Raw genomic sequence first — 24,291 nt, 5'->3', positions numbered from 1 at the left:
ATGGGCTATTGGGTAAAGCGAACATAAACGTTTTGATTTAACTCGATTTGGAAATTAGTTGAAATGGGAATTTGTCTACGGAAAACACCCCATACACCTGTACAGGAAGTCGCAGGTAAAGGCAAGTATCGCTCAGACACGCCCGCCACAACCTGAATCTCAACGGAAAGATTTTGTAGACGACAGGTAGGCTAGACCACAAATCGTGGGTGAATTAAAACCATACAGACATAGACTACAATTGAAGTATATATATATAATTGCATTGGGAGCATTAAATTGGCTTCAACCAACTTTATTTCACGTGTTTTGAATTGGTCACGGTTTGTGGCGTTGTGGTTCACCTACTCGTCAACAAACAGGATCGCTTGGAAGACGAAAGGCCTGTAGGTTCACTGTACTTGGAAATTTGCGCAAAATTGTTGCAACAAAAATCAGACCTTCCCAGCAAGATCAATTGAACTGGTGTCAACAGTTTTTCCTCTCAAAACCATGGACCACATGGACAGCGGAATGCGTTACACTCCAAAGGTACGATACATTGAGTGAATTCAGTAAAGATGTTCTCTCTCCCTGTTTGCGTATTTGAATCAGGAAGTTAAGGCGTTTAAGACTTGCACGGTCAACATAACATCTGTCTTAGGCCTAGATGTTGAGGCATCTGGTAAAGTCTCTCATAATGGGATTTTAGACGTCAACAACCAAGAATATTACTGTTAACTTATTGAAACACAATAGACTATGATTCAACCAAGCTGGCACATACAGGGGGAAGCCAAGCTTTACAAAAGTCAAACCATACTGCTGTCAATACAAAGCTACACGAAACATTCCAGTAGTAATGCCAATGCAGGTTTCTTTGAATCATATGGTCAAGATTTCATGATTTTGCAGTATTGTCTCTCATTTTGGCTGTGGTTGTAGCTGACAATTACTACCCTGCAATGAAACTGACAGGATTTTTTTTTTGGTTAAAATAATGTCGTACTTAAAAGCTCCAGTAGTTCTGTCATGTCCATAAGAAGAGATTGTATACGCTTTGTGCTGGATTGACACAATTGAGGTAAAAAAAAGAAACAACAGAGTTTTGAATGGTGTGTTCGAGCAATGAGGGAACCACTACACAGATGCATAGATTCCATACCCCTGTTCTGACATGTTGAGTAGAACATCTCCACTTTGGAGGGATCTGTAAAACTCCACGTTATCACCCCACAAACAACACCCCCACACACACACAACAATGATGGAAACATTGCCTGGCAAATACCTTGTCTGGTTGCCGTTACATGCCCAGTTTCACCTTGAAATAACTCTCTTTAGAATCTGAATTTTCTTTATTCGCCATGTAAGTTCACATACACAAGGAATTCACTGTGGCAGGAAGGTGCATACGATAAACATATAAGAATCTAAAGTATGAAAAAGTATTACGTTCAGCTTGTCTCTGGAAACAGAGTCTGTGAGAATAACTGTTTTTCTGTTGTACAAGAGACCCATCAACATGCTTCCCATAGACTTGTATCTCAATATAGAAGTAGCTTGTATCTCAGTCTTTGATATGTTTAGTGATTGGAGGTTAGAAGTGGAGATCTTGAGAGTTGGTGCAATACCTCTGGGTCTAAAGTTTTTTGTGACACTACTTGGCTTGAGCTTTGTGGATGGTTATCTGTCCCAAAACAGCATGCCTGAATTATCAGAGGTATTGGCAGGGTGCCATGTGGGTCATGCTACCTGTTCACGGTATCCATGGCGAGAGATCTACCTTAAATAAATCTGTAATTTCATTTTTTATATACATGGTGCTTAAATGTATTGTAATGACCAAATTACGGACCTACTACAAATATCAGTTATGTGGGCACTGATGTTTCTGTTGTGTTAGATGAATGTAGGCTAAGGTAATGTTAAACTTCTCTGATGACTCTTGAGCACAATGGCTGCTTCTCAGCAGGTTGGACCAGATTCTAAATGCTGAAACTCTGACTCCACCCTTCCCCACGCTTCACTTTCTCAGAATTACGGAAGCGGTACTCAGAAGGTGTTTTTACCTGTGTGTGTAGCTCCTGTTTCATCCAAACAAATCTATTCCATCTCTTGGTCGTGCTAGTTTTTTGTGGTGTGTTTGTTTTCTCATGTACAGCATTAATGTTTGTGAGAACAGCTCATGGCATGTTTTGTTTTCATAATACTCTTTTATGTAGCTTCAACCCCGTCACCACAAACTTGTCACCTGTGAGTGTACCAGTAAATATAGACACGCATTCCTAGAGTGCACTTGCACATACATGCTCTTAACTAGACCCAACTATCTTTATACCAGTTTTTCCAAAGTCCTCTAGTTCTAAGGTAGAATCCATTCTTTCTATTCACTTACAGAATACTGACATCATAATTGACCTTTTGTCATTGTAAAACCCTTCTCAGCTGAGCAGGAGGATGATTATTTAATGGTGTCCGCTATAAAACTGCTCTTTTACGAGGGTTTGTGGTAACTGTGATCTTCCCCATCGCTCTTCCAGGATAAGGATTGGGAGAACTCTGTCCAGTTCCTGCCGGCGTCAGACTCAAAGAAGCTAGAGAAGAAGAAGGGCCCAGGGAAGGTGGGGGCAGTGATCGGGGTGGTGATCTTACTCGCTGTTATTGCCCTCATGACCGGTCTACTTGTCTGGCATTTCCACTGTGAGTGACCCCCCCCCCCTTCAACCCACATCCGCCGTGCAAACTACACCCAGCACACAAAACCAAACACGTCTTTCCAGTTCTCTCGTTCACGAAAAATGATTCAACTGTGTGTGTGTGTGTGTGTGTGTGTGGCGTCTTTCTCCGTCTAGACCGTAAGGATGTGAGGATCAAGAAGATGTACAGTGGCTCCATGAGGATCACTAACCAGGTGTTTATCGATGCCTACGAGAACTCCAACAGCAGCGAGTTCAAAGCCCTGGCCAAACAGGTCACCACACAGGTGAGGCAGCCCCTGGCACCCCCAGACTCAAGCGAAAAGGTCAAAGTTCATGAGCATTGTGAAGGGGGGAAAGGAAACGGAAATACTGCTTGTTGCATTTGAATGTTGGATTACGACATATTGAATTGTCTGTGTGAAAGCAAGGCATATGGTCACAGGCTGGGGGGGGGGGGGTCCCACAAGGACAGATGTCCATTTGAGATGGTCATCTCCTGTCTCCTGGGTTTTATGACCTTTTGACTTGGAGAGAGACTCATGAAGGTGTTTAGATTGACGATAAGGTATAATCTTATCTACTGGGAGGAGTTAATTTGTGGGTGTCTCGTTGGTCACTAGCTGTGTAAGTGATTGATCATTCTAGAGACCAGATGCTTGACAAATTCCAGGGTACTCCTTTAAATAAATATAGGTTGGGTATCAGAACTTGGCCAGATGGTTTTGTGTTGTTGTCTGATGTTTGTGTGTAAAAAATGTTTATTTTTGTATAATGGCTGTGCTGTTTTATAAATGTGAGTTTGAAATACATTTCATTCAGTTAAACAATTGATTCTCTGAATAACTTCCACCACAGCATCAAGAAAATACATTCTGAAATGATTTCTGTATGTTCTTCTGTATTTTCCGTCTTTCAGCTTAAAGCCATCTATTCCAAGACTCCACAACTGGCAAAGAATTACGTCGGTTCTACCATCCAAGCCTTCAGGTAGGACTGTTGTTGAGAGCTTCATGGTTGATATTGGGTCAAATGGCTGAGCGGTTAGGGAATCAGGCTATTAATCAGAAGGTTGCCGGTTCGATTCCCGGCCATGCTAAAGGATGTGGTGTCCTTGGGCAAGGCACTTCACCCTACTTGCCTCAGGGGAATGTCCCTGTACTTACTGTAAGTCGCTCTGGATAAGACTAAATGACTAAATGTAAATGTATGTGTTACGGTGTGTTGCCAGTGTGCAGAACGCTACTATCAAACTGTATCCATGTGTAGTGACCAAACCTGTCTCTCCTGTTCCCAGTGAAGGCAGCGTCATAGCCTACTACCTGTCTGAGTTCAGAGTGCCAGCTGGCCAGGAGGTGGCTGTGGATAACACCATGGCTTCGCTGGACAAGATCGTGGACAAGGTGCGCTCTGTCGGATCCAAGCCTGGAAGTGATCTGGTGTTTGATGATGTCGTGTCTTCAGGTAGAGTCGGAATCCTTTAGCATGGCTCGCTAGCGGCCCACTCAGACAGAGGTCAATTTCACTTATTCTGCTTGACGTTGTCATATTTTTGTGTTTTATAATATCACACAGGGTCATAATGTGATATGTTTTTGTTTTGTTTCACAGCACTAGACAAGCGCATGTTCGCAAAATCATTCAGCAGTAAGTTCTCTTACGTTTTACATTCGTGAATCAGAAATCACACTGATTTCACCCAGGCAGCACATGAAGGAATCTTCCTGTTCTCTCAGGTTATTACAGATACGAGGAGCACACCAAAGCCAATCATATCGGAAAGATTGACTCCCCCGGCTTCCCCGACGCCCCGTACCCCCCCAACACTTTCATCCAGTGGCAACTGAGGGCAGACCCCGGCCACGTCATCAAGCTGGACTTCGACGCCTTCAACCTGGAGGAGGGAGAGGCTGACAACACATGCAAAAATGACTTTGTCAAAGTCTATGACTCCCTGGTGGCCATCGAAAGCAGGGTCATGGAAGAGTGAGTCCCACCTGCACGCTGTCTGGGAACGAGAAACCCGCACCTGTAGATGAATAACTCCCTGCATTCCTCTCACTCACTTCAGCATTCAGTCCGTGGGTTCTTGTTTTCCTTATGAGGATGTCAAACCCATATCGTGTTTTCTGAAGATGACTAAATCAATTGTAATCAAAGGTTCTGGGTTGGATGTGAGTTGGCGTTGTGTGCAAGGTCACCTGCTGGTCAAATTAGTCATGCATCAGCTATTGTTGTTCCTTCTAAAAATCCAGGTCGGTCTGAGAATACAGTCACGGGTGATGTATATCTTCTAACACATCTTATCCGCACTTTGTTGGCAGGATTTGTGGGTACCATTCCCCCAGCGACCCCTTGACCTTCCTCTCCTCTCGCAATGTCATGTTGGTGACTCTGCTGACTAATGACAAGAAGAACTACCCAGGTCTGAGGGCCCATGTCTCCCAGGTTGTTCGTGGCAGCAGAGGTAAGGCTCCACACACTTCCCCCCACAATCTACTGTGTAGCCTGACCACATGTGATGGAATGTCCTCAATTTGCTTGATGGTGTCCCGTTTGAACGCATTTGTTGTATCGTTTTTCGTCAGAACTAGCATGTGGCGGCCAGTTGAGTGGAGAGAAAGGTACATTCACTACTCCAAACTATCCCAACTACTACCCACCCAACGCCTACTGTGAATGGACTATCCAGGTAATGTACAATAGGGCAAGACCATGAATTACGGCGATAGGTCTTTCGTGTTGTTGGGTGATTCAGCAATTATTTACAGTCTTTCTGTGTACTTTTCTCAGGTCCCTGCAGGTAAAATGGTGAAGGTGCGCTTCATCAAGTTTCTCCTGTCTGAGCCAGGGCAGAATGAGAACGACTGTAGGAAGGACTACGTGCAGATCAACAAGCAGAGGTGAATACCCCGATGATGTTAGAGTTTGGAGGTCGAAACCAGAGTTTCCAGCTACTATGTATAGCGGCTATGGGTGTATAGCCACTTGGATATTAGGCTTATGTGTGTGTGTGTACACATTCATCAGGATGTGTGGAGAGAAGACGACTGTGCAGGTGGTCACAAGTGACACCAACTCGATGACGGTGCTGTTCTTCTCCGACGCCTCCTACGTCGACCGTGGTTTCAGCGCCGAGTATGAAGCCTTCGTCTCCACAGACCGTGAGTCCTAGAAGAATACCAAAAAACACTCAGGACCGCGACTGTTTTCCATGACTGTTCTGACTGCCTGTTGAGCTCCTTGTCTCACCTCCCAGACCTGGTCTCTCCTCCACAGCCTGCCCCAAGGCCTTCCAGTGCAGAAACAAACGCTGCATCAGTCAGGATCTCAAGTGCGACGGCTGGAACGACTGCGGAGACCTGAGCGACGAGATGGATTGCCGTGAGTGGACACCGCTTTACGCACATTTTGTTACCTCCTGTGGCTTCATAAGTCTGTTGCCTGCGAGGACTCCACCTCAAGCTCATGAGCGTGCGTCTGTGCAGGGTGCAAGGAGAATCAGATCCAGTGCAAGAATGGCCTCTGCAAACCCAAGTTCTGGGAGTGCGACGGAGTCGACGACTGCGGCGACAACACGGACGAACTGAACTGTAAGGGGGTCACCTTTTGTAAGACGAGCACTAATAGGAGCACTTTAAGGAACGAAACACATCTCTTGCCGTCTTCTCATGGTGTCTCTCTGTCTTCCGTCCCCCCTCAGGTGGGTGTAAGTCCGGGGAGACCACCTGTCAGAACGGAAACTGTGTGTTGGAGAAGAAGCGCTGCGACGGCAGAGACGACTGCGGAGACGGCACAGACGAGCTGGACTGCGGCAGAAGTGAGGACCGCCGTGGTCGCCATGCCGGAGCGTCAGCTCCGATGGGATTGGTCAGTCTCCACGGGTGCAAGGTCACTTAAGTTTTTTCTTCTCCTCTTTCGCCCAGAAAACGACGTGAGGTGCACCGACGTCACATACAAGTGTAAAAACAACATGTGCGTCAGCAAGCTGAACCCGGAGTGTGATGACGTCGTCGACTGTGAAGATGGATCAGACGAGGCCTCCTGTGGTAGGACACCCCCCTGTTCTCGTACAATATCTCGCGGGTCAACTGCAATACTGCGATGTGCGTGTACCGTGCTGGTTCTAGAACGATCTGTGACGCTGATTGTCTTGTCGGGGCAGATTGTGGGAAGAGCTTGTTCAAGACATCCCGCATTGTAGGCGGGGAGAATGCGGAGGAGGGGGAGTTTCCCTGGCAGGTCAGCCTCCACATCAAGAACATGGGTCACGTGTGCGGGGCGTCCATCATCAGCAACCGCTGGCTGGTCACCGCTGCGCACTGTGTGCAGGACGACAACAAGATCAAGTAGCTGCAAACTCCACTTCACTCACCGTGCTAAGCCTTCACTACAGCCTGACGTCCGATTGGATGTTTGCACGTCAACCTGAGAATGAATGTCTCCCTCTCTCCCTCCCTCCAGATTCTCTCAGCCGGGAATGTGGGAGGCCTATCTGGGCGTTCACATCCAGAAACAGTACGGGAACAAGGTAGAAAAGAGGAACCTGAAACAGATTATCTCCCACCCCTTCTACAACAGCTACACGTTTGACAATGACATCGCCCTGATGGAGCTGGACAGCCCTGTGTCCTACAGCGACTACATCAGGCCCATCTGCCTACCGGCCCCACAGCACTTCTTCGCCGCCGGCAACTCTGTGTGGATCACTGGCTGGGGCGCCACGCGCGAGGGCGGTGAGTCCCACTGCACAACACAGAACTGTTGGTACTGTAGACCATGTCAACTCTCCTTGGTGAAGGAATATGCCCGCCATATGTGTTTGTATGTTATATATATATTTAGCAGGGATGATTGTTAAGTCATTTCAGCGAATCTGTGTTGTTCCAGGAAGCGGTGCTTCCGTGCTCCAGAAGGCGAAGGTGCGAATCATCAACAGCACTGTGTGTAACGCCCTGATGAGCGGGCAGATCACCTCCCGGATGATGTGCGCTGGCAAGCTGGATGGCGGCGTCGACGCGTGTCAGGTACCTCACCGGGGGCCTCCACACCCTGCAGTCCACTGTCACATCCTGCACACCACCTGACAGGAATGTCCTCTCCTCTTCTTGTCCTCAGGGGGATTCCGGTGGCCCTCTCTCCAGCCCTGATGGTAGCCACATGTTCCTGGCCGGAGTGGTCAGCTGGGGGGACGGCTGTGCCCGCAAGGACAAGCCTGGCATCTACTCAACGGTCACCAAGTTCCGCGGCTGGATCAAGGAAAAGACCGGCGTGTGAAGAAGAGAGGGACATGACCTCTGATCACAGTACTGTACAGATCTTTCTTTCAAGAGCCATCTGAACTTTAGTTGACAGTTCTAACTTAACGAGTGTGGACTTTCCTCAGAAAAGCACAACTTTTAAGAAGCGTTTGTCATATGTCTTTGTTAGGGGGTGGGGGAGTTGTGGTTTTGGTGTTTAAAAAAAAATGTAAATATCTTTTTTTAAATTTATTTTAGAGAAATTGTTACATGAGAACGCAGGGGGTTGAAAGTCAAAGCTTTCCTATTTGTTTTACCAGTGAAGTCTACCATTTTGAAATTGTGGCCTAAATGTGAAATCAGATTCCCTCTTAAACTTGTTGTTCTTTTCCTCCCCGAGTTGGGAGTTTTCTAAAGGACAGCAAAAAGATTGAGCTCACGCTCTATACTGCCTCCTATGGTTTGGTATTTAAATGTTGGTCATGAAATTCCAAAGCACTGTTCAAATTGCTGGACTTGGAAATGTACTTTAAGATTGGTCGATTCCCTATGGATCTATGTATTTGTATTTTTCAGGGATTGAATTTTAGTGAAGCCAGAAACGATTGTAAATGAAATCAGATGCCAAAAACAATTAAATTAGAAATCAGATTTGTCATTGTGACTCTAACAGAATTTTGAATTTTATGTATACACAATTTTACATATACATTTGTATGATATTTTAATGTTGCAAACCTTTCAGCACTAAGATCATACAGTTGGGAGATTGTATAATAGTGTAATGAAATCCTTGTAATTATGTATTTAAGATTTCTTGAAATAAAATATCACCAAATATTTGTCTAGGATTCTCATTTAACATCTGCACAAATATATAAAACAAACTTGCCCAATATATTTCCACATTTATTAACATTTTTATTAAACATATTGTCTTTGTGTTCATTATGCATGTACCATATATTCAATTCAATTTGAGCTAATCTATTAACAAAATTACCTTTGTCACAATGTCAACCTTGTCTTTCAAACTGTATTTGAATAATAACTGCCTCCAGGCTCCGCCCCCACTTCTGCTTATCTGGAGTGTTGGGGAGGACGTAGGACTGCAGCAGGGTTGTGGAGGAACATGATGGTGTATGCTGTGCTGGTCAGAGCAGGGAGAGTTACAGGACAGCCTACAGCAGGCAGGAGACAGGTCCGGGACCAGGTCGGGGGTCATGGCCGGGGCCAAGCCTGGGGCCAGGTCGGGGTTCAGGTCTGGGGTCAGTGGCTGCTGTTCCTCTACCTCCTGTCTGGTTCTGCTACGGGTGTCTCCACACCCTGCTCTGACTTCCTCTCCGCCGTCCGCTCCTCTCCAGACCTGAGGCTGCTGAGGTTCTCAGCAGGGTGGGACCCCTGTGGATCTCCATACGAGGTCCCAGCAGACCTGCCTAGCCTGCCCTGGCACCCAGACAGCCCCACGGTGGTAGTGGTGCCTGGCAGGAGGCCTCCGGGTGTACAGCCCAGCTGGGTGAGGACCATGGCAGGGGAGCTGCTAGCGACAGGGCTGAGCAACGTGCTGGCCGCAGACTGGCTGGCTGCTCCGGAGCAGGAGATAACAGAGGGTGCTCGTCAGGTCGGGGAGAGACTGGCACAGGTCATCCGGGCATTGCTGGTAGGTTGCTGTTCCACAGCCGCTTTGAGCCTGCTCTCTCGGTGCGTCGAGATATTGTCTGTTAAATATGAGATTGTTTGTTTTAGGATCAGGGGTCTTCTCCTGGGCGATTTCATTTGATTGGCTTTGGTGTTGGAGCCCATGTGGCTGGTATGGCTGGGAAATGTCTTCACGGAGCCATAGGAAGAATCACTGGTACTGAAGTCAAACTCTTTGGTTACACGTGATTACGATTCCATCCATTGCCTCGTAACGTTTCTCTTTCGATATCACAGGTCTGGATCCTTTTGCGCCAGTGTTTTCAGAGGCAAACATAAGTTTCTCTTTGAGTTACACGGATGCACAATATGTGGATGTGATTCACACCAACTTCAATCGTAAGACTAATTTCTAAAGAAACCATTGTACTTGCATTGTAATCCTAGCTACCCACTCGTCCGCTAATTATCTTCTTTCCTCCCAGCTAACGAGCCTGTAGCTGCCCTAGGGGGTTCCAGACCAGTGGGCCATGTAGATTTCTACATCAGCCGAGGACATCAGCTTCCTGGATGCCCTCCAGGTCTACTGAAAAGTGAGCATGTGAGGTTAGAAATAACCTGATATCACAATGGTGTGTCTGTTAAGGAACTGGAGAAGTGCTCTCGTATTGTCTGCAGGGGAGGAATACCTGCTTTGCAGCCATCAGTGGGCCTACAAGATCTTCACCAGCTCCATCCATGCTTCCTGCCTTTTCAAGGCGATACCTTGCCGTGGAGTTGAAGACTTCTACAATGCTGTCTGTACTGACTGCCACCTCCCTGACCTCGGTGTATGTCCACAGCTGGGTCAGTGACACACTGTAATCTTATTCATTTGCATGCTTGAGTACGCTGCATTTGACTCGTGTACTGCAGGGATGAATGCAACTTACTCGTCATTCTTCTTTCCTCAAAGGATATGACATCAGCTGGTTGCCCGTCGAGCGTCCAATCCCGTTCCGACCCTTGACTGCTTTCCTGAGCATCACAGCAAAGGCACCATTCTGTGGTAGGAGGACATATCGAGAAGAAGAAGTTGAATTCTGTCAAATTATAATGAAGATTAATTAATCCTGAAATAGTAATGTCTGTCTCCTACAGTTAGTCCATTTCTGTTAGAGCTTCATATAAGAGGAAACAGCTCATTGACGGCACAGTTATACATTCAGTTGAAGGGTGACAAGACCCAAACAACTAGCATGCTGGTGTCTGGGTGAGGTTCAGTCTTCACTTCTTGATTTGACTTTTTCATATACACTTGCATTAACCCATTTTGTTTGTGCCTAGTTCCGGGGTTCTGGACTTTCACCCACAACAGGTGTACCAGTTCATGGTTTCAGTGGAGCATGCAGACAACTTCAAAACAACGTCTCTGAAGTTCTCTTCTCAACGTCTTCTTTACTTCCAATGGAGGAAAAAGAACATTTTCATTGGTCAACTGTTGTTCATTCAACTTCCTAGATTCAAGGGGTAAATAATGCAAATGTCCATGTTCAGACCATGCATATTTTTTTTTTAACAGAATCTTTTAAATAACATAGCCCACACGTTTGTTCGTCGTAAATACTTTTTTCTGCATATTTTTCCAACAGGAGTATTTACAGGGCTGAGAATATTTTGGCAGTTGAAAACCAGAGCATTGAAGTTCATCTAAAATTGTGAACTGTCAAGGACAAATTATTCTGGCAGATGAGGATCAAGATACGTCTGTAAAGTTTGTAATAGTGTTTATAGATAATTTATGAATACACTTGTGGTATGTGAGCTCATTCATCGTTTCTATTTATTAAAAGATTTCACCTAACGGACCAAAATATATCAAGTTCTGATTTTTAACGGACCTAATTTGTGATGGACCGGATATTGTGCTTTCGTATTTTCGTTCCGCCACCCCATTATTGCAGACGGTGAATACATTCGTTTTCAAATTAGAACGGGTAGAAGCGACTAAAAAGTCTAGCGATTAGTTTATGAATACTGACCACTTTTAACCCGTACGAACTACAGTTTAGAGTGTTGATATGTATGTAAATATAGACATTTATCAAGCACAGTGAGGTCACAGCTTGCTAGGAGAATATAAATGGATTCAGACAAGAGGAGGGACAACCGGAGCTGGGACTGGGATAGCCCACACTGCCGTACCCAGCTTGATGAGATCTTCTTTCGTCAACATGACTACATTCGGTCAGGCAGTCCTGAACACAAGGAATTCTGGGCCTTTTTTGAACGCTTCCAGAGGTTCAAGGCAAAGAAGGACATGTCAGGGGTCGGGGGCAGCAGGAAAGTAGACATGGAGGAGGGGAAAGAGAAGAGAAAGTCTGGCAGCGGAAGTGTAGATCTGGGTCTTCCTAAAGAGTATGACGCCCGCTATCGGATCAATGTGTCGGTATGCACGAGGGATGTAGAGGAACGGCTTGGCCGGTCGGACCACAGACACAGACAGAGTTCGTCAGGCCCGGGGACTCAGGAGATAGCTGACTGTCGTCTGGCCCTCCTGCACTTCCTGGACTTCAATCAGAAGCAGAGCTTTGCTAAACTAGCCAAACTATGCAAGGATCAGAAAAACCTCCCCATTTACCAGTACAAGGATAAGATCGTGGACCTGGTTCGCGCCAACTCCGTGGTGGTGGTGGCGGGCGACACAGGCTGCGGGAAGTCCACTCAGGTGCCTCAGTACCTTCTGTCCTCTGGCTTCAGTCATATAGCATGCACGCAGCCCAGGCGCATCGCCTGCATATCCCTCGCCAAGAGGGTCAGCTTTGAGAGTCTCAACCAGTATGGCTCCAAGGTAAGAATCTTTGTTTATAGATACTCACATCTTGACGGTAGTATTAACAATTTGCCACATTATAGACAGTGCTGAACTGCATTTGTGACAACACACATGGATATGTTAAGGGACCCAACCCTTTGTGACCACCACGATCTTTCTGATTTCCAGGTGGGCTACCAGATCCGCTTTGAGACCACCCGCACCGCGGCCACCAAGCTGCTGTTCCTGACGGAGGGGCTTCTGCTCCGGCAGATCCAGCAGGATGGGGCGCTGGCTCAGTACCAGGTACTGATCGTAGACGAGGTCCACGAGAGGCACCTCCACTGCGACTTCCTCCTGGGGGTCCTGCGCTCCCTGCTGGGCACGCGCCCTGACCTCCGCCTGGTCCTCATGTCTGCCACCATCAACATCAAACTCTTCTCCGACTACTTCAACCACGCCCCTGTGCTGCAGGTTCCCGGCAGGCTCTTCCCCATACAGGTGAGGACAGAACGCCTAAACACCTTTTCTAGGTGGCTTCTGTTTCATTAAGCTTTAGGCCGTGTTATCTACCTAAAGCAGGATGAGGAGAGAACAGGAGAGAGTAGACATCTCTCTGGTCTCCTCACCTCCTTCTCCCCCCCCCCCCCCCCCCCCCCCCCCCCCACTCAGGTGATCTACCAGCCCATCCCCCCAGAGGAGCAAGCATCCCGTTTGGAGAAGCTGGACCCGCGGCCGTACCTGCGCGTGCTGCAGGGCATCGACCAGCGCTACCCCCCCGAGGAGCGCGGCGACCTGCTGATCTTCCTCAGCGGCGTGGCAGAGATCTCCACCATCCAGGAGGCCTGCCAGGTGTACGGCACGCACACCAGTCGCTGGATAGTCCTGCCCCTGCACAGCACCCTCTCCCTGGCCCAGCAGGACAAGGTAAGCTAGCTCCGTGCCACCAGAGATGAACACGGATCGCAGCAAAAACCCTCACGGCATCGCGTGTGATTCCACCTCCTCTCGTTAGTTCTTACTTCCGTTGTGGTCTCTTTCAACTGCTTTGATTTTTGGTAGGAATGCACTCGGTTTAAATGACACGAGTTCCATTAAGCACCGACAGCATAATGAATCATGGATGGTTAGCTTTCAGACTGAGACGTCTGCCCGTCCTGCAGGTGTTTGACATCGCTCCTCCTGGGGTGAGGAAGTGCATCATCTCCACTAACATCGCCGAGACCTCCGTCACCATCGACGGAGTTCGCTTCGTCGTAGATTCAGGTCAGTCGCCTGGTGCCTTTCAAGTGTTCCAGCATGGCTAGAGTGGTTGTGGTAAGATAGGATAATCGAGGAACATCTAAAAATGGAAGTGTTAACCAAAGTAGACCCCAGAGCCTGACTGGAGAAGCTGTGCTGCTCTGACACTGCACCACGTCGGGACAGCTTTACGTGTTCTTTCAGTGGGAGGTGCTGTACTCATGTTGTACTCATGGTGTTGTGCGCTCCTCCAGGGAAGGTGAAGGAGATGAGTTTCGACCCCAAGGCCAAGATGCAGCGTCTCCAGGAGTTCTGGATCAGCCGGGCCAGTTCTGAGCAGAGGAAGGGCCGCGCCGGGAGGACCGGGCCGGGCGTGTGCTATCGCCTCTACGCCGAGTCCGACTACGACGCCTTCGCCCCTTACCCCATCCCCGAAATCCACCGTGTGGCTCTGGACTCCCTGGTCCTCCAGGTATTGGAAGATGGGCAGTGCTGTTTATATCACACAGGCTGCTGCGACTGAACATAGTGATATAGATAGACACTTTTTTTTTTTGTCTCTCCAACTCATTGGAATGTGAATGTTCTAAAACAATATGGAGTGGAAGGATGACGTCATCTCTGTCTTTGCAGATGAAGAGCATGAGCCTGGGTGACCCGCTGTCGTTCGTTTTCATCGACCCTCCTCCCGTGTCCAGCATCCAGACTGCGGTGACCTATCTGAGGCAGCAGGGGGCGCTGGACTCCCACGGGGATCTCACGAACATAGGCAGCCTGCTAGCGCAGTTGCCTGTGGATGTGGTCATAGGTAAGGTCCCTACAGCATGGACTCTGGCCCTGGGCTGCTCCTCCTGACCCTTGACCTGTAACCTGTGCGTGGCCTGTGCTCCCCAGGGAAGATGCTGGTTCTGGGCTCCGTGTTTAACCTGGTGGAGCCGGTGTTGACGGTGGCAGCGGCTCTCAGTGTCCAGTCGCCTTTCCTGCGCAGCGCCCAGCACAACCCTGACTGCGCTACGGCCCGCACACCCCTGCTCAGCAACCAGGGAGACCCCTTCACTCTGCTCAACACCTTCAATGCCTGGGTGCAGGTCGGTGGAGAGGGGAGGCCTTCTAACATGGCCGTTCGCCTTGTCTGCAAGGGTGGATTATGAAATGAAACGCCTGAGCGTGCAGCTGATGGGGTCTCTTATTTGTCTGTTACTTGTTCAGGTGAAAGGGGAGAGGGGCGATGCTTCCAGGAAATGGTGCAGGAGGAGGGGCCTGGAGCAGCAGAGGTTGTACGAGATGGTCAACCTACGCCGGCAGTTTAAGGTAAAAGAGACAAGAACTTTATTTTATTTATTTTAAACACTCAAAGAACCGTCACGTTTACATGTGTGCGCGCCTAGATCAGTGTGTTGCCCAGTGCCTTGTGTGGTAGCATCTGCTCTGGTGACAGGAGCTTCTGAAGAGTCACGGCCTGCTGGACGGGGAGCGCGGGGCGCCCTCCGGTGGCGACCGGGGGCAGCGCAGGGACCGTCTGACGGAGAGGAGGAAGCTGCATCAGATGAAGAGGGAGCACGACCTGCAGGAGGGGGGCAAGCGGAAGGTCCTGAGGCTGGAGGAGGGGCAGGAGGGCGACTCCTCAGGGTCAGACGCGGAGGACACGGGCAGAGACAAGAAGGACAAGGACAAGTCCGGACAGAACATAGACATACAGGTTAGCCCTCCCAGAGAGGAAAACACTGTCCAACAGTGTCTAGACAAGGCGACACGCACACAACCTTCATTTGTAGCTGACGTGTGTCATTGCCGATTGGGGTTGACATTTTGTGACGGGAATCAGTTCTTCATGGTGTGGTCCCGTGGGGGGGGGGTGCTTACAGGAAGTGAAGTTCAAGTTGCGCCACAACGTGTCGGAGCTCAAGGAGGCGACCGGCGCCAGTCAGGACCTGTCGTCACGCCAACAGGCCCTGCTCAAACTCCTGCTCTGCCGAGGCCTCTACCCGCAGGTGGCGCTGCCCGACGAGCACAACGCCACGCGCAAGGATTCCGAGCAGGTCGGCCGTCTAGTTCACCCCCTCCCTGTGTTTCCGTTGTCAGTGTATTGGTTCTGGCTCTGTGTGTGTGTGTGAATGCTCATGCGTGCGGGCCACGCTGTAGGTCTTCCACACCAGGAACAAGCCGGGCGTGGTCATCCACCCCACCAGCGTGTTCGCCAGCGACCCCGAGGTGCTGCACGTCCCTGAGCAGGAGTCCAGAGAGATGGGTAAACCTCTGCCCCCTCCTCCTCCCCCTCACTCTAAGATCAGTGTGGTAGGGTAGGTACTTATGATATAATCCTCTTGTTCTGACTCTCTCTCTGTCGGTGTCTCTCGTCCTGCAGGGCCGGATCAGATTGAGAGCAGCAGGCACCAGCTCCTGGCGTTTGTGACTCTGCTAGAGACCAACAGACCTTACGTGTCCAACTGTGTGCGCGTCCCAGCCCTGCAGGTCAGTCCCAGATGTCCCATCCCTGGTTCCCCACGACCACAACAGCAGTCCCCTCACGACAGAACAGCCGCCGCCCCCCTGGTGTGTCGGCACCGCTGACGAACCATCGGTGCCTCGTTGACCCCTCTGCCCCCCCCCTCCACCAGGCCCTTCTCCTGGTGGCTAACTCTGTAGACAGCAACGCTGACTGCACTCGCCTGGTGGTGGACGGCTGGCTGGAGCTTTGTCTGAAGGAAGGGGAGGGCGCCCTGAAGGTCCTGGCCACCGCCCTCACGCTCCGGGCGGACTGGGAGCGCCTGCTGCAGGCCCAGCTGAGGCAGGGCGAGGCCGGGGGGCTGGCCGGGCCGGGGGTGTCCCGCAGGGACCTGGAGAAGCTGAGCGAGAGCCTCGTCCGCTTCCTGCTCTATACCGAGGTAGCCACGACAACCACCAGGTCCCCTCTTAACGTCGCCTTCTCGGGGTGGCTGTGTGTGTGGTCACGATCAGATGGTCGATGACGATCTTCTCTTCCTCCCAAGGTCAGTTACAGCCTGAGGAGGCTCACCGCCCTCCAGACCACCACCCTGTACATCGGGCCCCAGGCCCCGTCCGGGCTGGGGGAAACGCAGGCTCCAAACCCCCTGTTCCCTGGAGTGGAAGCCAAGCCTGACCCCATTAAAGGAGGCCTGCGGGTGGCCAGCTACTTCACCTACAACTGTCTGAGCGTGAGTGTCTCCAGATGAAACACTCGCTTTGTGTAACGGTGTTTCTTTTCCGCGTGAGCTGATGTAACAGGGGGGTGCTGCCTACAGGATCTGAGCTGCTGTGTGTGTTTCCAGGACTCTAAGGATCTGTACAGCGAGTGTCTGCGCACGTTCTGGACCTGCCCCAACTGTGACCTCTACATGCCCCTCACGCCCCTGGAGCGCATGCACCACGAGGCCTCCTGCAGGCCACCGGGGGAACAGCACCAAGGACAGGGTAGGACAGGCTCCGCCTCTCGTTTTCCTCTTATATTACAGACAACAAATCTCATTTTTTCTCCTCTAGTGAGTTTTTCTGGGAGTTTTTCCTTGTCTTCCTTGAGGGTTTAGGTTTGGTTGAGGGGCAGTTCTACGGGCGTATGTGAAGCCCTCTGTGACATTGCTTGTAAAAGGGCTATACAAATAAATATTGATTTGATGTGATCTACTAATATTACCTTCGGCTCACCCATCCGCCAGCTGAAATGTCTATTTGAATGTATAGACTGGATAGGTTATGAGGTGTGACGCTCTGAATAAGAGCGTCTGCAAAAAATGACTAAATATGAGTAAACGCGAGGGGGGTTGTTTTGCAGAAGAGGAGGGTGTGAAGCTGAGTTCATCCTGCGCGCCCAGTCTGACCAGGCTCTACCACTGTGACGTGTGTGCTGAAGATCTGAACCTCACCTCCACTGAAATCCTCAAGCACAAGCGCCAGCACATGCACTCTGGCAGGTGACACACAGCGCAGCCTGGTGGCCAGCTGTGGAAGCGGCCGTGCAGCCTGTTAGGTCGGAGAGAAGCTACCATAGAATGACAAATGATTCATTCAAGAGTTGTAAATGAATTGTGGAATGTTTGTTTTACAGGTTACGTGTGTTGATTGCTTGAGCGGTTAAGTGTTTTTGAAAACAATTAAAGAGGTATTTCCATGACTGAATCAATGACTTGCACACATTATAGAGAGAGCAAACTTTTCATTAAAATATAGAGTGAGGGTTTAATAATGATACAAACCCACAATATGTAACACCTCAAAGCAGCACATTGGCACAAAGTCAGAAATAAGACAGCACGGAAGATAAAAACCTGTCTCCAAAAATAAATAAAGAATCAGAATAAATATCTCAATAAATAAATAAACTGGGAGTATTTCATTAATTACTTTGAAACTAATAAATACGTACATTTTAAAATATGCACATTGGCAGAAATCAATGATCCAAAAAGTAAATAGTACTTAATACAGAGTTACTTAGAAATCATAAGTTATTGATTAATTAAATCAAAAGGCACATTTATTAAGATGTAATAATGGGGCCTTCAATAGTGATCTCAAGTAACTCGACCTATTTACTGTGTCTCAATCAGAAGTGGTGTGTTGTTGTGTGACGGGATGACGCGCTCTGCATCATCTGCAGCAAAACCGAAAGGTGTGTGTGTGTGTGAACGTACAGATCTCTGTACATCAGGGCCGGCCCAAGCCTTTATGGGGCCTTAAGCAGAATTGATTTGGGGGCCCCTCGGTGATGCCGAGGGGGCGTAAATTAAAAAATTATAATAATTTTAAAAAGCTTTCATGTGCTCTTGGGGGCCCTCTGGTGGCCACCGGAGCCCTAAGCAGCTGCTTAGGGCTCCGGTGGCCCTCTGGTGGCCACAGGAGCCCTAAGCAGCTGCTTAGTTCGCTTATGCCTTGGGCCGGCTCTGCTGTACATTGTAGGGTGTGAGTGAAGATAGGAAATGACAGTTGCGTGACTGACTGTGAAGTTCTACTCTCCAGTCAGTTCAGCCAAAGCAGAGTGTAGTGGAGCCCCAGAACGCTGTCCACCATTACGCCTTCCCAGACTGGAATCTCGACTCAAAATAATATCAATACAATGTTGGTTCTTTCCCTACCAAGTCATCTGGGACAATTTCGAAAGTCATACATCACTAGATTTGGCCCAGTGTCACATGGATTGATGCCCCCTGACTCTAGGTACCAATGTTCCCCCCTCATATGAGAGGGTTTCATGTTAGGATAGAAGGACTCCTCTCTAATTCTCCATCACCTCCTTAAAGACCACGGAAGAGGCAGTTGGACAGATCTGGCGGGAGTTAAAATAGCAGCTTCTTTGAGACTTCGTATTTAAAGCGACATTCAAACAGACACATTTGCCAAGGTGTCTGTACCGAGAACTACACCCTTTTTTTTTCAACAACTCTGTTTATCTCGCTCACTATCACAGGGTCAACAGCATGTGTGCGGTTTCAAAACCGCACCTGAGGTTTCAGGCTACCCTCAGGCATTCACAAGCGACATTACAGAATACAGAAGCCTTTCAGCTCAACGTGTCAGACACAGAAGCAATCTAGCGTGTTCATCTCAACTGATTCGAGGTTACCAGGCAGTCTTTTCTCAGTTAATTAATCGATACAAAAATAATCTCTCAATACATTGTTCAGTCATTGCACTATATTTTTGGTGGTGTCTCCTCACACAGAAGGCCTGTGTAAGACCTCAGATTGGCCCTCACAGGGGTTTGTGATTTTAGACTTCATCTCTAGTTTTTTGGGGGGGCAATGGGGCTGCTGTGTACTTTAGGCAGGATCGACTGGATGGCATCAAGACCTCACACTGACCGGACTGATGGTGCAGCGAATGAAGAGAACCCTGTCTTTTATTTTGAACAGAGGATTGTTTTAAACCACAAAATGAAGATGTAATTGTTAAACAAATACCCTCATAACAGTGCCTTGTCCCTCTTAGCACCAGCTAACCTACTGTCCTCCATAACACAGTCAGATGTTACACATTGGACACCTTCTGTACCCCTTCTATAAGCAGGATTCTCTTTCCAAACTGCTTTCCAAAAACGTGACACGAACGGTCGTAATACTGTAGCCACCGATCTCAAGTTTTCTTTCCAGTGATCTGTGGGACTTGAGGAACAACTGAGGTCAATGAGAGGTAAAGAGTGACAGGTGTGTTTATCTGACTGATAAACTGGTTGTTATAAAATAAATCAAGCCCCCGTATCCCATATTTTGAGTGTTTGAGTGTGTGTGTGTGTGTGGGCACCATTGGGGATTCTGTCAATGTGTCAAAGAGTTATAAAATATACCAATCAAAATGATAACAATCATATATATAAACATATTTTGCTTTCTGTGTGTTTTTGTCCCTAAAATAAAAAACAAACCGACGTTTGAAACAGTGTACACATCATTACTTCCTCTGTCCCCCTCCTCCTCCTCCTACAGTCGAGTCTACGACCCCTGACCTCTGACCCCCGACCAGCTCAGTAACTCACCCAGGATGAAGGCCCCAGGCGAACCCAACAGAGCCCCCTGTGCAGACATGGAGCAGTGAGGAAGGCCCCAGGTGTAAAAGAGAATATGTAAGAGATCAAGGTCTGCTGACAGCACTGCCTCGCCCACTGTGCTCATCCCCTTTTTCTTTTAAGTCCTTCTCTTTTCCTCATCCCACAGACCGCCCCCCCCCTTCCCCCTCCCCTCCTCCTTCTGGCCCCCTGGCCCCCACGCCTGGCCTCACCGCACAGCCTCCTTCTGGCCCCCACGCCCGGCGCCCACGCCCGGCCTCACCGCACAGCCTTGTGCTTTCCCCCACAGCATCCGCACCTCTCCCCACAGCGCAGGCAGGCGCGCAGAGGCAGGTAGCAGCACATGCAGGGCACGAAGAGAGACAGGGCCAGGAGGGCCAGCCAGCGGGCGCAGCAGAGAGGGTGAGGGTGGCCCCCCATGGAGTCCTCGCACGAGCACGGCTCCCAGAACTCCCCCTCGGAGTCCGACATGCAGTGGTAGAGCAGGCTCTCCGCGCACCACACGCAGGTCCACTGGCGGAGGCAGTGCAGGGCGGGGTCTGGGGCGTCCCGGCAGCGGCCCCGCCCGTTCTCCGAGGCGCTGAAGACGGAGCGGCAGTAGACGCAGCGGGACGAGCACGAGGAGCCCTGAGGACACGGACTGTCGTCGTCAGGGGAGACGGCCACGGCCCCCGGGTCGCTTCCGGCGGCGGCGGCGGCCCCTCCCCCTCGCTTACGAGTCCGTGATCGGGGCGTGGCCAGCGAGGTGTGGATGCAGCAGGGAGAGGGCGAGCCCTTGCCCGTCTCCTGGGGCGAGCCGGCACCTGAGGACACACCTGACACGGCGTTGGGCATGGACATGCAGGTCGGCGAGGATGAGGACAGGTGCTGGGAGCCTTTGCTATCCAGGCTGACTGTGACCTCACATCCTGCGGTCCCCGCCCCGGCCAGCTCCTTGTCGAAACGCACGACGCACAGCTCCGACTTGTCCTGGAGGCTGCCCCCGCCCGCCACCACCACGCCCCCTGTCAGCCCCCCCACCATGGTCCTTGTCGCTCCAGCCCGCCGGTAGTCCTCATAGCCCCGGGAGCCCCACAGGTCCTTGCAGGGGTCCAGGCTGCGCAGGTCCCCCTCCTCCAGCAGGGAGATTGTGGGGGAGAGGGGCGACAGGGGGGAGGAGGAGGCTGGGGGGCCCACTGGCGGGGTGGGGGGCGCCGGAGGAGGGGGTGGGGGCGCTGGGGGGTTCAACACAGCTGGGTCTTGGGAGAGCTGGTGCTGTGCAGGTCTGGCATGGATCTGTGTGAAGGAGCGAGATGAGGAGAAAGATGGCAGACGAACATAGCAACATCATGACTAGAGCACAGCAGGTCAAACACAAAGCTCAACGCTCAGGTTAAGACCAGAGCCAGACGGTAATTTCGAAATCAGTTCGAGCCTACAAAAAATACTGAGAAACAGATTTCCTACTATCACCTTCATGCATTCCATTATATAACAGAGGATTCTCTTTTGAAATACCGAATCCCATTTCCTCTCTTCCGGGGACATTCCATTCCTGTGTAGTGAGCAGGTAGCATGTCTGCCTGACGAGGTGGGCCTACCTGGGCAGGGGTCTGGGTGGGGACGGTGGGACCAGCTCCAAAGCTAAACTCCTCTGCAGCGGGTCGCACGAAGCAGGTGGAGGAGGACTCGCTGGTCACTATGGTGATGGGTTTTGGAAGCATCTCCTTCCTGCTGTTTGACGACGACTCACTTCCTGTATGAGACTGACACAGACTACAAGTCATCACACATGCAGAAGGGACCGACCACAGCTGTGGTCTCTAGCCAACAGGACAGATCCGTCGATTCCCCGAAAGCTGCCGGTCTCCCTTGTTGCGTTTGCAACATGACGAACGAAAGAATGAAGACACTCACTGCTTGACCATCATCCTCTGTGTCGCCCTCTTCTGGAGTGGAGGATGAGGGCGAGTCAGAGCCTGGGGCACATGGAAACAGAGAGCGGGCTTGAGGTCAAGCGAACACACTGAAAAAGATACGTCACACAACTATATATATCCACTGAACCCAACGATGCAACGGCCATCAATTCCATTACCAACTGCCTGTTGGCAATAAACAAATGGATGAATGATAACTTTCTTAAATTAAATGAAGACAAAACCGAAGTCCTACTATGTGGCCCCAAATCCAAAAGAGAGATGCTTATTAAGAATCTTGGAGGCTTAACCCCCTGTCTTAAACCAGAGGTGACGAGTCTTGGTGTAATCCTGGACTCAGATTTGAATTTCAACTCTCACATTAATAAAGTGACCAAAACAGCTTTCTTTCACCTGAGGAATATAGCAAAGGTACGACCATTCATAAACCAAAATGATGCAGAGAAGTTAATTCATGCTTTTATATCCAGCCGGCTGGACTACTGTAACGCACTTTTCACTGGTCTTCCCAAGAAAACCACTGAAAGACTACAGCTCATTCAAAATTCTGCAGCTAGATTATTAACCAAAACTAAAAGGAGAGAACACATTAGTCCTGTCCTAGCTACTTTACACTGGCTCCCTGTTACCTTCAGAATTGACTTTAAGGTCCTTTTCCTCACATACAAAGCTCTACACGGACAAGGACCTAGCTACATTGCTAACTCCTTTATAAACTACACACCAGCTAGAACACTGCGATCATCAAATGCAGGCCTATTAGAGTTCACCAGAAGCAGTCATAAGAAGATTGGTGATTCGGCCTTTGTCAATTACGCCCCAAAACTATGGAACAAATTACCCATTAATATTAGGGAAGTCAACACTCTAGACATTTTTAAAAGACAGCTTAAAACCTACCTTTTTACCGAAGCATTTAAGTAATTTTATCTCAAAAGGGTTTTCCTACTTTTAAAGTTGTTTTCTCTCTTGAACAGAGATCTTATTGGGATTTTTATTTTTGTTTGAATTGTTTATCACTTGTATTATTGTTTTTATTGATTTTATGTAAAGCACCTTGAGCTACAATTCTTGTATGAAATGTGCTATATAAATAAAGTCTTACTTACTTACGTCATGTACATCCCAGAGACGACAATTCAAATAACAAAGACCCTAAGACGATTGAGCGTCTGGCCATGCCGTACCTCTGTCCAGCTTGTCTATGACGCTCTGAAGGCCACGCTCGAAGGAGATGGCGTCCGCGGGGCTCTGGAACGTCAGGCCAAACTTGCGCTCCTCCACGCGCCAGTGGTGGAAGATGGGGTTGACCTTGTTGTACACCAGCCCCCTCTGCACCGCACACTCCAGCACGGGCTGCACACAGGGAGGAGGAGTCACCGCACTAAACCACGCGAGGTCACGCCTCCTGACCACAGCCTCAGGTGACAGTCATGTTAGTCAGGTTCACAGTCATGTTAGTCAGGTGATGGTCATGTCCGTCAGGTGACAGTAATGTTAGTCAGGTGATCATCATGTCCGTCAGGTGACAGTAATGTTAGTCGGGTTACAGTCATGTTAGTCAGGTGACAGTCATGTTAGTCAGGTTACAGTCATGTTAGTCAGGTGACAGTCATGTTAGTCAGGTTACAGTCATGTTAGTCAGGTGACAGTAATGTTAGTCGGGTTACAGTCATGTTAGTCAGGTGACAGTCATGTTAGTCAGGTGAAAGTAATTTTAGTCAGGTTACAGTCATGTTAGTCAGGTGACAGTCATGTTAGTCAGGTTACAGTCATGTTAGTCAGGTGACAGTCATGTTAGTCAGGTTACAGTCATGTTAGTCAGGTGACAGTAATGTTAGTCAGGTTACAGTCATGTTAGTCAGGTGACAGTCATGTTAGTCAGGTGACAGTCATGTTAGTCAGGTGACAGTAATGTTAGTCAGTTGACACAGTCAGGTCAGTCAGGTGACAGTCATGTTAGTCAGGTGACAGAAATGTTAGTCAGGTGACAGTCATGTTAGTCAGGTGACAGTAATGTTAGTCAGTTGACACAGTCAGGTCAGTCAGGTGACAGTAGGTGACAGTAATGTTAGTCAGGTGACAGTAATGTTAGTCAGGTCAGTCAGGTGACAGTAGGACACCAGACACACACACACACACACTCACTGCTCGATCGCGCAACCGTTCTCCGCGTATGATGTACTCTCTCCGCCCCCTGCCTTCGTGACTCCGCCCCTTACATATGACCACGTGACTGAGGCCGCCACCTCCTAGGGGCACC

The 24,291-nt window shown here is 49.4% G+C and overlaps 4 protein-coding genes across 4 annotated transcripts; 3 read left to right on the top strand and 1 right to left on the bottom strand.

Annotated features, from left to right (window-relative positions):
- Positions 1-131: 131 nt before the first annotated feature.
- On the top strand, positions 132-8,758 carry st14a (ST14 transmembrane serine protease matriptase a). The gene is made up of 19 exons (XM_067246449.1): positions 132-531; positions 2,523-2,682; positions 2,835-2,965; positions 3,598-3,668; positions 3,976-4,142; positions 4,290-4,325; positions 4,415-4,664; positions 5,003-5,145; positions 5,267-5,370; positions 5,472-5,581; positions 5,709-5,842; positions 5,958-6,062; positions 6,167-6,271; positions 6,382-6,498; positions 6,605-6,727; positions 6,844-7,027; positions 7,143-7,414; positions 7,569-7,705; positions 7,797-8,758. Exons 1-19 carry the CDS (start codon positions 493-495, stop codon positions 7,953-7,955), a joined length of 2,547 nt encoding a protein of 848 aa, XP_067102550.1. The 5' UTR covers positions 132-492; the 3' UTR covers positions 7,956-8,758.
- Positions 8,759-9,050: 292 nt separating this feature from the next.
- On the top strand, positions 9,051-11,357 carry LOC136952220 (lipase member I-like). The gene is made up of 8 exons (XM_067246923.1): positions 9,051-9,578; positions 9,665-9,773; positions 9,854-9,955; positions 10,042-10,149; positions 10,235-10,402; positions 10,512-10,604; positions 10,883-11,065; positions 11,188-11,357. The coding sequence occupies exons 1-7, from the start codon at positions 9,051-9,053 to the stop codon at positions 10,969-10,971; spliced, it is 1,197 nt and encodes a 398-aa protein (XP_067103024.1). The 3' UTR covers positions 10,972-11,065; positions 11,188-11,357.
- Positions 11,358-11,488: 131 nt separating this feature from the next.
- Positions 11,489-17,897, top strand: dhx34 (DEAH (Asp-Glu-Ala-His) box polypeptide 34). The gene is made up of 16 exons (XM_067246922.1): positions 11,489-12,386; positions 12,540-12,851; positions 13,023-13,277; positions 13,514-13,616; positions 13,847-14,064; positions 14,226-14,400; positions 14,487-14,680; positions 14,802-14,903; positions 15,031-15,291; positions 15,458-15,631; positions 15,735-15,840; positions 15,958-16,064; positions 16,211-16,477; positions 16,583-16,768; positions 16,883-17,024; positions 17,383-17,897. The coding sequence occupies exons 1-16, from the start codon at positions 11,679-11,681 to the stop codon at positions 17,523-17,525; spliced, it is 3,453 nt and encodes a 1,150-aa protein (XP_067103023.1). The 5' UTR covers positions 11,489-11,678; the 3' UTR covers positions 17,526-17,897.
- A 2,470-nt stretch (positions 17,898-20,367) lies between these two features.
- Positions 20,368-22,019, bottom strand: spred3 (sprouty related EVH1 domain containing 3). The gene is made up of 3 exons (XM_067246835.1): positions 22,006-22,019; positions 21,690-21,864; positions 20,368-21,384 (listed from the first exon to the last, which is right to left on the bottom strand). The coding sequence occupies exons 1-3, from the start codon at positions 22,017-22,019 to the stop codon at positions 20,368-20,370; spliced, it is 1,206 nt and encodes a 401-aa protein (XP_067102936.1).
- Between the last annotated feature and the right edge of the window lie 2,272 nt (positions 22,020-24,291).

This window comes from Osmerus mordax, chromosome 11, assembly GCF_038355195.1.
Source record: "Osmerus mordax isolate fOsmMor3 chromosome 11, fOsmMor3.pri, whole genome shotgun sequence".
In the NCBI taxonomy this organism is placed as follows: domain Eukaryota; kingdom Metazoa; phylum Chordata; class Actinopteri; order Osmeriformes; family Osmeridae; genus Osmerus; species Osmerus mordax.
The sequence above is the reverse complement of the archived record's forward strand: the minus strand, read 5'-3'. Positions and strand labels throughout refer to the sequence as shown.